The sequence below is a fragment of the Giraffa tippelskirchi genome, chromosome 4 (genome assembly GCF_054371585.1).
Source record: "Giraffa tippelskirchi isolate mGirTip1 chromosome 4, T2T-mGirTip1v1.2.pri, whole genome shotgun sequence".
In the NCBI taxonomy this organism is placed as follows: domain Eukaryota; kingdom Metazoa; phylum Chordata; class Mammalia; order Artiodactyla; family Giraffidae; genus Giraffa; species Giraffa tippelskirchi.
This window is the reverse complement of record NC_137278.1, coordinates 149,316,859-149,331,395: the sequence shown is the minus strand read 5'-3', so window position 1 is coordinate 149,331,395 and position 14,537 is coordinate 149,316,859. Positions and strand designations below refer to the sequence as shown.

Sequence of the window (14,537 nt, the reverse complement as noted above, 5' to 3'; positions counted from 1 at the left end):
GCCTGGTAGGCTGCAGTCCATGGAGTCGCTAAGAGTTGGACACGACTGAGCGACTTCCCTTTCACTTTTTACTTTCGTGCATTGGAGAAGGAAATGGCAACCCACTCCAGTGTTCTTGCCTAGAGAATCCCAGGGATGGGGGAGCCTGCTGGGCTGCCGTCTATGGGATCGCAGAGTCGGACACGACTGAAGCAACTTAGCAGCAGCAGCAGCAGCATGTAAGTGGAATCATGCAGTGTTTGTCTTTTTGTGACTGGCTTATTCCATTTAAGATAATACCATCAAGATTTATCCATATTGTGGCATCCTTTTTAAGGCCCAGTAACAATCCCTTGTACATATACAGCGCATTTCACTTACCCATTCCTCTGGCAGTGGTGCACATTGGTATACACTTATCTTTTTACAACAAATACTTTGTAATTTCCCCTTTATTATCTGAAATAAATGGATAGATGATATACCTAATTTTTTAAAAAACATACAAAGCCCTAAATACAATAAAAAGGAAAAATAGAAATATTAAATGTATTTCAGTTAATGATTAACTAAACTAGAAGATGGGCTTCCCAGGTGGTGCTAGTGGTAGAGAACCCGCCTGCCAATGCAAAAGATATGAGAGATACAGGTTCAATCCTTGGGTCACAAAGATCCCTTGGAGGAAAGCATGGCAACCCAGTCCAGTGTTCTTGCCTGGAGAATCCCATGGACAGAGGAGCCTGGAGGGCTACAATCCATAGGGTCAGACACGACTGAAGCAACTTTAGCACACATGCACGCTAGAAGACAAATGAAATAGTGAGATGCTTTCACTTACATGTAGACTTACCATAAATACAATTAAAAATGGACATCGAGGGGCTTCCTTGGTGGCTCAGTAGTAAAGAATCTGCCTGCCAGTGCAGAAGACATGGATTTGATCCCTGATCCAAGAAGATCCCACATACTGTGGAACAACTAAGCCTGTGTACCACTACTATCGAACCATTGCCCCAGAGCCCACGTGCTGCACATGTGAGCCCATGTGCCACAACTATTGAAGCCTGCGTGCTCTAGAGCCTGTGCCCCACGACAAGAGAAGCCACTGCAATGAGAAGCTGGCACACCACAAATAGAGAAGACCTCAAGTAGCAATGAAGACCCAGCACTGCTACTGCTGCTGCTAAGTCGCTTCAGTCGTGTCCGACTCTGTGCGACCCCATAGCTGGCAGCCCACCAGGCTCCGCCATCCCTGGGATTCTCCAGGCAAGAATACTGGAGTGGGTTGCCATTTCCTTCTCCAGTGCATGAAAGGGAAAAGTGAAAGTGAAGTCGCTCAGTCGTGTCCGACTCCTAGCGACCCCATGGGTCTGCAGCCTACCAGGCTCCTCCACCCATGGGATTTTCCAGGCAAGAGTACTGGAATGGGGTGCCATTGCCTTCTCCAAAGACCCAGCACAGCCATATGTAAGTGAATAAAAAAAGTTTTTAATGTACATTGAAATGAGTATTAAGTTAACTAGTCTCAACCCAGTTTCCATAATGGTGTTCCCATGAGTGATATGATTTTTTAAAGTGGTGGACCACCCTCTGTCAAACATGCTAAGTCGCTTCAGTTGTATCCCAACTCTTTGCGACGCTATAGACTATGGCCTGCCAGTCGCCTCTATCCATGGGTTCCTCCAGCAAGAATGCTGAAATGGGTTGCCATGCGCTCCTCCAGGGGATCTTCCCTACCCAGGGATCGAACGTGTGACTCTTCCGTCTACTGTATTGGCAGGTGGGTTCTTTACCACTAGTGGTCATACAGTTCTAATCAAAGCAGAGTATAATTTCATAATGGTTTCATTCTTAGAAAACTTAACACTATAAAAAATATATTTTGTGTTTACATATAAGAAAGAGTTAAGTTCTAGACTCAGATTATTATAAAAAAAAATTTCACCTACATAAATGTCTGGAGGATATTAAAAAGTTGAACAAGATCTGGGGCAATTCATTGCATGTAAATTATCCAAGATACTTGCAAGATATCCAATACCTCTGGCTCACTAAATGCTATCCAGTTATTTTGACATTTAAAAATACACACACACACCATATTACAGAAATGCTGTCTATGGAGCAGTACCACTACCATTGAGACTACTGAACAGAAGCATCAGGGAAGGCTTAAAATGAATTTTGAAGAACTGCTAGGAGTTAGCCAAGTATACAGTAAGTGCTCAAAAATGATTTGTTGAATGAATGAAAAAAACCTGATTTTTCGTGCCTATTCACTTTTCTTAAGAAATTGCTGGTCTAAATTTAAGCTACCTTTTACCATAGATTGAAATAGAATCCTATATAAGATGTCAGCATGTAAGGTCAAAACCACCAGAAGACTGCCAAGTGCCTCAGAATGGCCAGTGCTTGCTCTGTGGCTCCATGAGCCATTGGAGCCATTTCATCTGTCTCCTGCACCTTCAGAGTCACAGTAGTTGTGTGAAATAGCATTGAGTTTACACACATTACACACTGGTGTCAAAACAGTCATGCTTTTTGCTAGTCTGATTGCTTTGAAGTATGTGAGTTTCTGTGAGGCTTAAAATGAAGAAAGTAGGGAAAACCACTAGACCATTCAGATATGACCTAAATCAAATCCCTTATGATTGTACAGTGGGTGTGACAAATAGATTAAAGGGATTAGACCTAGTAGACAGAGTGCCTGAAGAACTATGGATGGATGCTCATAACGTTGTACGGAAGGCAGTGACCAAAACCATCTCCAAGAAAAAGATGTGCAAGAAGGCAGAGTGGTTATCTGAGGAGGCTTTACAAATAGCTGAAGAAAGAAGAGAAGTATAAGGCAAAGGAGAAAGGGAAAGATACACCCAACTGAATGCAGAGTTCCAGAGAATAGCAAGGAGAGATAAGAAGGCCTTCTCAAATGAACAATACAAAGAAATAGAGGAAAACAATAGAATGGGGAAGAAAGACTAGACATCAAGAAAATTGGAGATAAAGGAAACATTCGTACAAGGATGGGCACAATAAAGGACAGAAATGGTAAGGACCTAACAGAAACAGAAAAGACTAAGAAGAGGTGGCAAGAATACATAGAAGAACTGTACAAAAAAGATCTTCACGACCCAGATAATCATGATGGTGTGGTCACTAACCTAGAGCCAGACATCCTGAAGTCAAGTGGGACTTAGGAAGTATTACTACAAATAAAGATAGTGGAGGTTCAGGAATTCCAGCTAAGCTATTTCAAATACTAAAAGATGATGCTGTTAAAGTGTTGCACTTAATATGCCAGCAAATTTGGAAAACTCAGCAGTGGCCAAGGACTGGAAAATTCAGTTTTCATTCCAATCCCAAAGAAGGGCAATGCCAAAGAATATCCATACTACTGTACAATTGCGCTCATTTCACATTCTAGCAAGGTAATGCTCAAAATCCTTCAAGGTAGATTTCAGCAGTATGTGAACCGAGAACTTCCAGATGTACAAGCTAGATTTGGAAAAGCCAGAGGAACCAGAGATCAAATTACCAGCATTTCTTGGATCATGGAGAAAGCAAAGAAATTCCAGAAAAACATTTACTTCTGCTTCATTGACTACGCTAAAGCCTTTGTGTGGATCACAACAAACTGTGGAAAATTCTTAAAGAGATGGGAATATCAGACCACCTGACCTGCTGCTGAGAAGCCTGTATGCAGGTCAAGAAGCAACAGTTAACACTGGACATGGAACAACGGACTAGTTCAAAATTGGGAAAGGAGTATGACAAAGCTGTATTTTGTCACCCTGATTATTTAACTTACGTGAAGAGTACATCATGCAAAATGCTGGGCTGGATGATTCACAGGCTGGAATCAAGATTGTCAGGAGAAATATCAACAACCTCAGATATGCATATGATACCACCTATGGCAGAGATTGAAGAGGAACTAAAGAGCCCCTTGATAAGGGTGAAAGAGGAGAGTGAAAATGCTGGCTTAAAACTCAGCATTCAGAAAACTAAGATGGCATCTGGTCCCATCACTTCATGCAAATAGATGGGGAAACAGTGACTGACAGACTTTATTTTCTTGGGCTCCAAAATCACTGCAGACAGTGACTGCAGCCATGAAATTAAAAGATGCTTGCTCCTTGGAAGGAAAGCTATGACAAACCTAGATAGTGTATTAAAAAGCAGAGAGATTACTTTGCCAACAAAGGTCCATATAATCAAAGCTATGGTTTCTCCAGTAGTCGTGTATGGATAGTGGAGGACAGAGGAACCGGTCATGCTACAGTCCATGAGGTTCCAAACAGCCAGACACAACTTAGCAACTGAACAACAACAACAATTCCAGAAAAACATCTACTTCTGCTTTACTGACTATGCTAAAGCCTTTGACTATGTGGATTACAACAAACTGTGAAAAATTCTTCAAGAGGTGGGAATACCAGACCACCTGACCTGTCTCCTGAGAAACCTGTATGCGGGTCAAGAAGCAACAGTCCATGGGATTGCAAAGAGTTGAAGACGACTTAGTGACTGAACAACAACAACAAAAGTCACTAAGTTTTGAGGTTATTTAATATGCAACAGTAGATGGCAAGTATATCGTCAACAGCAAACATTTATTGCTACTGTTCAAAGTGCCTTGCTAATAGACTGAACCAGATGATCCTTTAAGGTAACTTGTATCTTTACAGCATCAATGTTTTAATAGCCTGTCATGTCACTGACTCAGTATCTTTTCCCTACAAACTTCCTGTAAGACAAAGAGAATCAGCCAATCAAACATAAATAGACATTAATAAACATCCATTAAGTTTGTAGAAATAAAGAACCTCAGCTGAAGCTGGAGTCAGAACATGTCTGTAGGGAGAGCTCTCATGGCTGTGCATCATCAGTTACTCCAAACTGTAAGAGACATACCCCTACCTCTTTCCTACAGGAAGGTATTGCCTACTTTACTGTTCAGCAGGAAGAAGGAAACCATCTTTCTGGCCAACCACTGCCCAGTCAATCAAAGACTGCAGCACCACAAACAATGAAAAGCCTCCATAGGCCATACTTTGAACTCCCTGCCTCCTCCCATGAACTATTTAGTTATGACAGCCCCTTCAGTTCAATTCAGTTCAGTCGCTCAGTCGTATCCGACTCTTTGCGACCCCATGGACTGTAGCCCGCCAGGTTCCTCTGTCCATGGAATTCTCTGGGCAAGAATACTGGAGTGGGTTGCCATTTCCTTCTCCAGGGATAACACGGTCTAGTGATTCCACATTTCTGTACATTTCAGAATGATCACCATGATAAGTCTAGGTTACCATCTGTCATTTGTTTTTCCAACAGGATATCGAAGAGACGATGAACACTGCTTTGAATGAACTCCGAGAACTGGAGAGACAGAGTACAGCAAAGCATGCCCCCGACGTGGTGCTGGATACCTTAGAACAAGTGAAAAACTCTCCCACCCCCGCCACCTCCACGGAATCTCTCAGCCCTTTGCACAACGTTGCCCTCAGGAGCTCAGAGCCTCAGATTCGTCGGAGCACTAGCTCCTCCAGTGACACATTGAGTACTTTCAAGCCTGCGGTGGCACCCAGAATGGGCGTGCAGCTGAAGCCCCCAGCCCTTCGGCCGAAACCTGCTGTTCTTCCAAAAACAAACCCGACCGTGGGACCTGCCCCGCCTTCCCAAGGTCCAGCAGACAAGTCCTGCACAATGTAACACCCAACTGAGCGTGGTCATCTGGGGTGATGATTAAAAAGAGAAGACAGATTAGTGACAAAAGTCAACGATCCATAACTTGCATTAGTCATGTGCTTATAACTGGAGATCTTTTGGCTTTTCTATGTTCTCGAATGTAATGTCTGAGATTAGCTAAATTAACACGGGCATTTGTATTTTGTAATTTCTTTTTTTTTAAATAACTGGACATATGCCATTTTAAAGACAATAGAAACACTTAGACTTACTTGAAAATCCAATGCTGCACCATTTGTAATGAAGACAGCACCGCTCTGCCCTGCACATTGCACAGTGCTTCAGGCTTAGTGTAGCCGGTGAATCAGAAACGCTGGCATCTCAAGGCAGGAGAATCTGAGTGCCAGGCCCTGGAGTGTAACCAGTATTGGTCAGTGGCACTTGGAGTAAGGCTGAAAGGTGACAATGGTATTGTTTAGTAGCTGACAGTGAGTACCTCTGATCTCATGCAGCGGGGCTGAGACCAGCCCTTACTGCGTACTTGCTGTTGTCACAGTGGGCTGTTCCCAGTGGGATTTGCAGCACACTGCCTGAATGACTAGGATGATTGTCTTTTTCCTAACAGTCGTTTCCCTGGGCCCAGGTTAAATCTTAGCAGGGGGTGCTAGAACCTCTGCAGTTACTGCGCCAACTAAATGTGGGAAAGGAGAGGGGGACAGTCCCCCAGAGCTCCTGCTGGACTCTTTCCCTGAGCCTGATCGGGCCCCAGGAGGGTTTCCAAGTCCATCCGCTGCATTCAGCACAGACTAGAACAGTCTAATTTTCAAGACTTTCTGGTTACCCTGTTCCATCCACTCCTTCAGAGATCTGTTGTTGCCCAGAAAATAACTTCCAGCTCCCGTGAAGCCCTGGGTTTTCCTCTTCAGCAATGGAGAAAGTGCTTGGTTCACCTGGCCTTCTCTTCCCCTGACTAGAGGATCTGGGTTCCCCTAAACATGCTGCAGAGGCCTGTTGATCCTAAATTGAATCCCCAGCTTCCCTCGCTATCTGTCTCTTCGAGCTGTGGTCTAGTAAGAGCCAGACCAAGGCGGGAAGACGACCCCATGGTTCCAGGATGATCTCCCAGTTGTGCAGCCTGGAACCAGGGCTTGCTTTGTTTTTTCCCAACTGGTCTCTACATCATTCACGTAGTCAGCTCCACTCCATCGGGATCCTCCTTCTCTGACATCCTCACCCATAGAAAGTTTTTCATCAGCCCATATTTATGCTCTGTTTCCCTCTATCTTAAGAAGAATACCTTGAACTCTGTTTTTTTCTAAGGTACAGATCACTGCTGTTCTATCAGCAGCCACTTATACCATCTGTAAGCATTTTATCTACTCTGTTATTGAACTTACTGATGAAGAAGGTTTGTTTGCTTTTGGGGTTTTCCCCTTTAAAAATGGATAGCCAGAACTAATCCCTCTGGACCACTTTGATTTCAAACTGGCAGCCAATCGCATGCCCACCTAAGAGTCACAGTATGAACTTTGATTTCTCAGCTCAATGGGGAATGCATCAGTGTGGGGAAAAAATGGGGATCTGTACTAAAATCAAGATCGTTACTTTGATCTCTACCTCAGTTTGCCAGTCTGATCATTCTAATGCAAAGAGAGGTTTCATTTATGAGATATTGTTACCTTTGAAAGTCACACTGCTGGTTGCTTGCCTGCAGCCTGATTTCACAAATGGACTAAATAGTGAAAAAAAATTACTTCAGGTATTTCCAGGTATTGTAAACCTCTGAATTTTTGCAACCGTCCTTTTCACCCATTTTGATAAAGAGGCCCAGCTCAGCATCTTGTGCAACCCTCCCAACCTTTCCCTTGAGCTTTATTAGTCTTTCAGCACCTTTGGACACCATGGAAACCCAGCCAGGACTGAGCTCTGAGGAGCACCAACCCTTCTGAACAATCTTCCCAAATGTCTGGAACACTGAAGCTTTTAAGATAATCTCCCAGTTCTTTCTCGATTCCACTTTGGTCTCTTAATTCTCTGTTGTCCAATAGGGGAACAGAAGAGAAAGGGGTGGAAGTAATGGTGGAGGAAACTTTAAATCTTTTAGAAATTAAAATAAGATTCTTAAAAACCACTTCCTTATTTGATGGAAGAGTAAGATGTTAACAGAGGGCATCAAAAGGGAAGAGGTGTTTTGAACTTACTCATTTGGGGAGGGTTCTTTTACAAGCTTTAACTTAAGTGTTGCAGATCTTCCTCGTGCAAGCGCCATTTCTTCAGACTTCTCCCTGGTAACCTTCCCATGTCTCGTCCCTTTGGTGTTGACACCTGTGATGGAATGAGGACTGCCTTTCCACCCTCCACATCAGGACTCTGCTGCCCTGGAAGGCAGAGGACATGCTGCTCCAGACCTCAGAGCCTCAGAGGCTGTGCCTTCTTCCAGGAAACAGCTCCTAACACTCCCCCATCACTCCCTTTCTCTACCTGTCTCCGTCTTTCTCTCTCTATTACTCTGTTGTCACCTGAGGCTTTTTTTCCCTTCAATTCCCAGGAAAGGATGTGACCTCAGAGTGAGTAAGGACTCAATAAGGACTCACTTATCCTTACTTTGTTTAGTAAAAGTCTAAGATTCCAAGGATAAGACAAGGTGGCCCCTTCACAAAGGATCTAAAATAGCACCCAATGAGTTCCTTCAAGGGCTTACCTGCGAGTGGTCCTCTTGACAGGCACAAGTGTAGCCCACAGTGGGGAAGTGGGAAGGCACAAGGAATGGGAAGAGAAGAAAGAAAATAAGTTCCTGAAAGATTTTACCCCAGTTTTAAGAATCTTATCATAGGTCCTCGTGTGCAGTTTGAGAAGTGAATCATTTTGGTGATGGGTAAATGATAGTTCTACAAAGATTACCTGACTCCACTTACACAAGAATGTGTATTCACAGTTGATATGACTGAATGTTCACATCCCATCCATAGAACTCACTTAAGTAGATTTACCAAATTGGCCTTTGGGTTTGGGTGAGGATGCTTGCAGTGAATCATTAGCATAGAGTGAATGGTTCTTAAAACATATTTTCTGATGAGTGTTCTGTAAATTATTTCAATTTGTTGAATGGCCCTTTGTAGAGCTCCATGTTCAAGTTGGGCATAAATGCCATTGTTTAACAATTTTGCACGTTTTCACACAATGTAATCTGACTTTGATGCCCCTTGAGCAATCCATAGAATAATGTACAGCAGGGTCCCACTTAATCTACTGAAATGAATATAAGCAGTGATCAATGGATATAGAGCGCCGAGGGTCAAATTGTATGAGTTTTCTGTCTTTGTACTTTTGCCATTCCCAAAAATGGGTTCATAATTTAATCAAGAAAAAGGAAAAAAAAAAAAAAAAAACAGGGACATGGAGGTCTCCTTAGTATTCGGGAATGAGACATAGCCTCTAGGGTCGATAAACTAAAGGAACTTTAGTTTGATAATTACAGTCTCTGAAATCCAAAGTTAAAGAGCCTATGGTTCTGTTGGGTTTGGAAGACTTCAGATTTGGGATGTCATTCCTGACCACAGTAATGAGAGGCCATGAATGCAGGAAATGCGCTGGGGGCTGAGTCTTGGCTCTGAGTTACCTCCCATAAAGACTTAGAACTGTGGGGCAGCTCAGAAGTGAAGACTCTTCCCACAGAGCTCCCTAATGGAGGCTAGCACCTGAGCTAAAAGCCAATCTCCAGCTGGGCTGGGGTGTCAGGCATGGAGCAGGGTGACTCTGGCACAGCTTTGCTCAAATCAATAAAACAAACTGGAAATTGAGTTTTCACTTACCTGCCCTAGTATACTTTCTTTAAAAAAAAAAAAATAGAGTCTGTATTATAATCGAAATGGTACCTGTATCTTACAATTACGTAGGGAATTTTGTATGTTGAAATAATTGTACTGGGTTCCATAATGCTTATCTTAGAAACTGTTTAGTAAAAGAAAATATATAAACCGTGCATTTGTGAATGCCCCCCTTTAGAACATTCATCCAAGTTCAATGTATAGTGTGATGGTTATTATAGACGTTTAAAGTATAGTAAGTGGCTGTGTGACAGGAGAGACTGCTATTTACCTACTGACTTAAGAGTTAACTCCTGCCCACATAATTAAATCAGTATTGTCCTTGCCTGTTGGTTTGATCAGTTGCAGTACTGGTGGCTTCCTGCTTGTGACTGTTACCTAATCGTGTCAATGTACATCTGTAGTATGTACATGTGAAAGTGCCTTTCTATTTTAGAGGAGTCTTAGCCTTGCTCTTTACTGTTGCCCCACACACTTCTCCCCCACACCCAATTCCTCCGCCCACTTGAGTGTTTTGAAACTTAACTCCACTCTCTCCCAGCTTCTTTGCCATGCCCACCTTTCTATGCCTCGGTGCTCAGTATTGTCCAGTCTTGCATCCTCATCCGTCATGGTCAGGTCGTGGTCATCAGACATTGTTTTCCTCTTAGCCGTGACTGTGCCTTTCCCTCCATACAGTCACTCTCTGGGTCCCCGACACCTCACCCCTCTCCTGCTCACGTGCTACTGATGGCCATCCTGTCCTCCTTGGCTCTGTACTGCCTCTTACCATGACATTTCCTCGTCTCTGAGGTGAAAGTAAAGGGGGATGCTTTTCTAGTTCTGGAAGGGAAAAAAAATGTTTTGTTAATCTGTTGTGACAATGCACTTTTATGTATAGTACTGTACATTTTAGCATGTACCATTCCAGGCTTCAGTATACAGTCAGGTCTGTTCTTCACGGTGTATCTTTATAATAAATGAGATAGTTCTGGCTGCCTTTGTCTGCTTCCAGTGTGGTCTGATTCTCTGCACTGTTTCCATTCCTTTCTTTTTCTCATCACTGTTAACCCTTTAGAGAGCTGAGTTGCCTTGAATTGTTAAATCACGTGAAACTACCTTTTTAATGTTTTTAATCTCACTTTCATTTTTGTTTGTGAATTTGAAAGTAGCACCTCATTCACAGGGTCTTGTCCATGAAGCCAGGGTTTTTTAGAGTAGTTTGGAGACCCCTGTGTAGTGAGAGAACAGGTAAGGAGGATCTTAACTAAGCAGCTGAGAGAGCACAGTCCTAAACATTCCAGATTGAACTTTTTCCTTTGAGAAGGAATTTTTGACATAGTAAACCTTGTCAAGCCAACTTTGGGATTCATTCGAATATGCAGAAATGCAATCCTCAGGTTTAGACTATGTTTAGAATTCCCCCATGTATAGATATTTCATCTTCAATCTTCCCTTTTTTTGCCCCGAGTTCTTGAGGACTAGCAATACATAATATAGCTTTGTAAAACTGTATCAGCAACGTGCAGATTGTATCAGCAAAATGTCAGATTGGAACATTCATGAGATGTAACAAAAAAAATGACATAAATGGAGGGGAATAAACTCTTACTGAAGCATAAAATACATAGAGAAAAGTATACAAATCATTAGTGTAAGAGTTTTCACAAAGTGATACCCTATTGCATCCACCCCAGATCAAGAAACAGCATTGTATCAGCCTCCTAGAAGCTAGGCTTGTGCCTCTCCAAAGTTAATCAACATCCTGACAAGTAACACCATAGTTTGGTTTTGTCTGTTGTTTTAACTTTCTACAAATGGGCTTGCAATATTTAGATTTTCTTTGGCTTCTTTTCGTGAAATTTTGTGTTCAGGAGAGTCCATGTTGCTAAATATAACTGTGTGTGCTCTGTCATGTCCAAACCTGTGTGACCCCATGAACCGTAGCCCGCCAGCCTCCTCTGACCATGAGATTTCTTAGGCAACAATACTGGACTGAGGTACCATTAACTACTCCAAGGGACCTTCCCAACCCAGGGATTGAACTGCCATCTCTTTCATCTCCTGCATTGGCAGGTGGATTCTTTACCACTAGTGCCACCTGGGAAACCCTAAAATGGCACCAAATGGTCAATACTGAAATTAGATTGATTAGGTTCTTTGCAGCCGAAGATAAAGAAGCTCTATACGGTCAACAAAAACAAGACCTGGACCTGACTGTGGCTCATGTCATGAGCTCCTTATTGCAAAGTTCAGGGTTAAGCTGAAGAAAGTAGGGAAAACCACTAGGCCATTCAGGTATGAGCTAAATCAAATCCCTTTTGGTTATACAGTAGAGGTGACAAATAGATTCAAGGGGTTAGATCTGGTAGACAGAGTGCCTGAAAACTTATGTTCGGAGGTTCGTAACATTGTACAGGAGGTGGTGACCAAAACGAACCTCAAGAAAAATAAATGCAATAAGGCAAAATGGTTGTCTTAGGAGACGTCATAAATAGCTGAGAAAAGAAGAGATACAAAAGGCAAAGGAGAAGGAGAAAGATATACCAAACTGAGTGCAGAGTTCCAAAGAACAGTAAGGAGAGATAAAGCCTTCCTAAGTGAACAAAGCAAAGAAATAGAGGAAAACAATAGAATGGGAAAGACTAGAGATCTCATCAAGAAAATTGGAGATACAGAGGGAACATTTCATGCAAAGATGGGCACAATAAAGGACAGAAACAGCAAGGACCTAACAAGCAGAAGAGATTAAGACAAAGCGGCAAGAATACACAGAAGAACTATACAAAAAAGGTCTTAATGATCCAGATAACCACAGTGGTGTAGTCACTAACCTGGAGCCAGACATCTTGGAATGTGAAGTCAAGTGGACCTTAGGAAGCATTGTTATGAACAAAGCTAGTGGAAGTGACAGAATTCCAGCTGAGCTTTTTAAAATCCTAAAAGATGATGCTGTTAAAGGACTGCGTTCAATATGCCAGCAAATTTGGAAAATAGCAGTGGCCACAGGGCTCGTAAAGTTCAGTTTTCATTCCAGTGTTCAAACTACCATGTAATTGTGCTCATTTCACATGCTAGCAAGGTAATACTCAAAATTCTTCAAGGTAGGCTTCAACAGTACATGAACTGAGAACTTCCAGATGTACAAGCTGGGTTTAGAAAAGGCAGAGGAACCAGAGATCAAATTGCCAACATTTGTTGGATCATGGAGAAAGCAAGGGAATTCCAAAAACATCTGCTTCACTGACTGTGCTAAAGCCTTTGACTGTGTGGATCACAACAAACTGTGGAAAATTCTTCAAGACATGGGAATACCAGACCACCTTACCCGCCTCCTGAGAAATCTGTATGCAGGTCAAGAAGCAACAGTTAGAACCGACATGAAACAACAGACTGGTTCTAAATTGGGAAAGGAGTACATCAAGACTATATATTGTCACCCTGTTTGTTTAATGTATATGCAGAGTACATCATGTGAAATGCCAGGACTGGACCACTCACAAACTGGAATCAAGTTGCCTTGGAGAAATAGCAACAACCTCAGATATGCAGATGATACAGTTCTAAAGAGCCTCTTGAGGAGAGAAAGAGCAGAGTGAAAAAGCTGGCTTAAAACTCAACATTCAAAAAACTAAGATGGCATCCAGTTCCATCATTCTATGGCAAATATATGGGGAAAAAGTGGCATCAGTGACAGATTTTATTTTCTTGGGCTCCAAAATCACTGAGGACAGTGACTGCAGCCATGAAATTAAAAGATACTTGCTCCTTGGAAGGAAAACTATGACAAACCTAAACAGTGTATTAAGAGAGACATCACTTTGCCAACAAAGGTCTATATAGTTAAAACTATGGCTTTTCCAGTAGTCCTTTATGGGTGTGAGCATTGGACCATAAGAAAGGCTGAGCACCAACGAATTGATGCTTTTGAACTGTGGTGTTAGAGAAGACTCTTGAGAGTCCTTTGGACAACAAGGAGATCAAAACAGTCAATCCTAAAAGAAATCAACCCTGAATATTCACTGGAAGGACCGATGCAGAAACTGAAGCTCCAAAACTTTGGCCATTTGAAAAGATTCAAATCACTGGAAAAGACCCTCATGTTGGGAAAGATTGAGGGTAGGAGGAGAAGGGGACAACAGAGGATGAGATGATTGGATGGCTTATCAACTCAATGGACATGAGTTTGAGCAAGCTCCAGGAGATAGTGAAGGACAAGGGAAGCCTGGCCTGCTGCAGTTCATGGGGTCTCAAAGACTCAGACATTACTTTGGGACTGAACAACAACAATAAATATAAATATAACTGTAGTTTTCTCCATTTATGGGCTGCATAGAATTCTATATGAATATGCTTACTGTTATACTTCAGTCCTGATTAAACTTCTAGAATGATATGCAGAAATCTCTAAACATGGACTAATTTATGAAAAAAGAAAGGAAGACCACCTATTTAAAGAAAATGTTTCCCCAAACATAATAGAATGACTTTGAACTAAGCCATTAAATGGAACATCTATCTGAAAGCAGGTAAGTACCACTTTAGGACCTGAGAGTTGGATCTAGAGGCTGATCCACAGAACAAGGACTTTCCAGGTAGCACCAGTAGTAAAGAACCCGCCTGCCAATGCAGGAGACCTGAGTTTGATCCCTAGATCAAGAAGATCCCCTGGAGGAGGGCATGGCAACCCACTCCAGTATTCTTGCCTGGAGAATCCCATGGACAGAGGAGCCCAGCAGGCTACAGTCCATAGGATAGCAGAGTCGGACACGACTGAAACGACGGAGCACACATGCATGCCACAAGAACAAATGCCCAAATCAGACTATAGGATTGTTCCAGAAAAGCCCCACTGTCCTGCTTACCCTTCACTACTATCCTCAAATCCACGAGCCTCAGCCAGCCACAACCCTCCCAATCTGTGCCTGAATCCCTCACTCCTGAATTAGAGTTCCACGTGGGGATGTCTGGCTGTCACCTCCCACTGCTCATATACCAGCATCCTGTAAGAATATTAGGAAGGCAGGGAAAGGAAGTTTTCTGGCTTCTACCTTGAGTAGTTGGGAC

At 42.6% G+C, this 14,537-nt stretch overlaps 2 protein-coding genes across 29 annotated transcripts in view; one reads left to right on the top strand and one right to left on the bottom strand.

Annotated features, from left to right (window-relative positions):
• Positions 1-10,469, top strand: part of SRGAP1 (SLIT-ROBO Rho GTPase activating protein 1) — a 291,940-nt gene extending 281,471 nt beyond the window's left edge. For 16 of the 28 annotated variants that reach the window (XM_081588879.1, XM_081588875.1, XM_081588876.1 and 13 more), the window contains one exon: positions 5,311-10,469. In XM_081588879.1, coding sequence (XP_081445005.1) covers positions 5,311-5,688 — 378 coding nt within the window. In that variant the 3' untranslated portion in view covers positions 5,689-10,469. The remainder of the gene's footprint in view (positions 1-5,310) is intronic. The other 12 variants (XR_014081883.1, XR_014081886.1, XR_014081884.1 and 9 more) reach the window with 2 other exon arrangements.
• The window catches only part of KICS2 (KICSTOR subunit 2), an 86,741-nt gene continuing 78,076 nt past the window's right edge, over positions 5,873-14,537 (bottom strand). The window contains exons 4-6 of the transcript XR_014081896.1: positions 10,051-10,313; positions 7,866-8,006; positions 5,873-6,116 (exon numbers count right to left, since the gene is read on the bottom strand). The gene's annotated coding sequence lies outside the window, so the exon portion shown is untranslated. The remainder of the gene's footprint in view (positions 6,117-7,865; positions 8,007-10,050; positions 10,314-14,537) is intronic.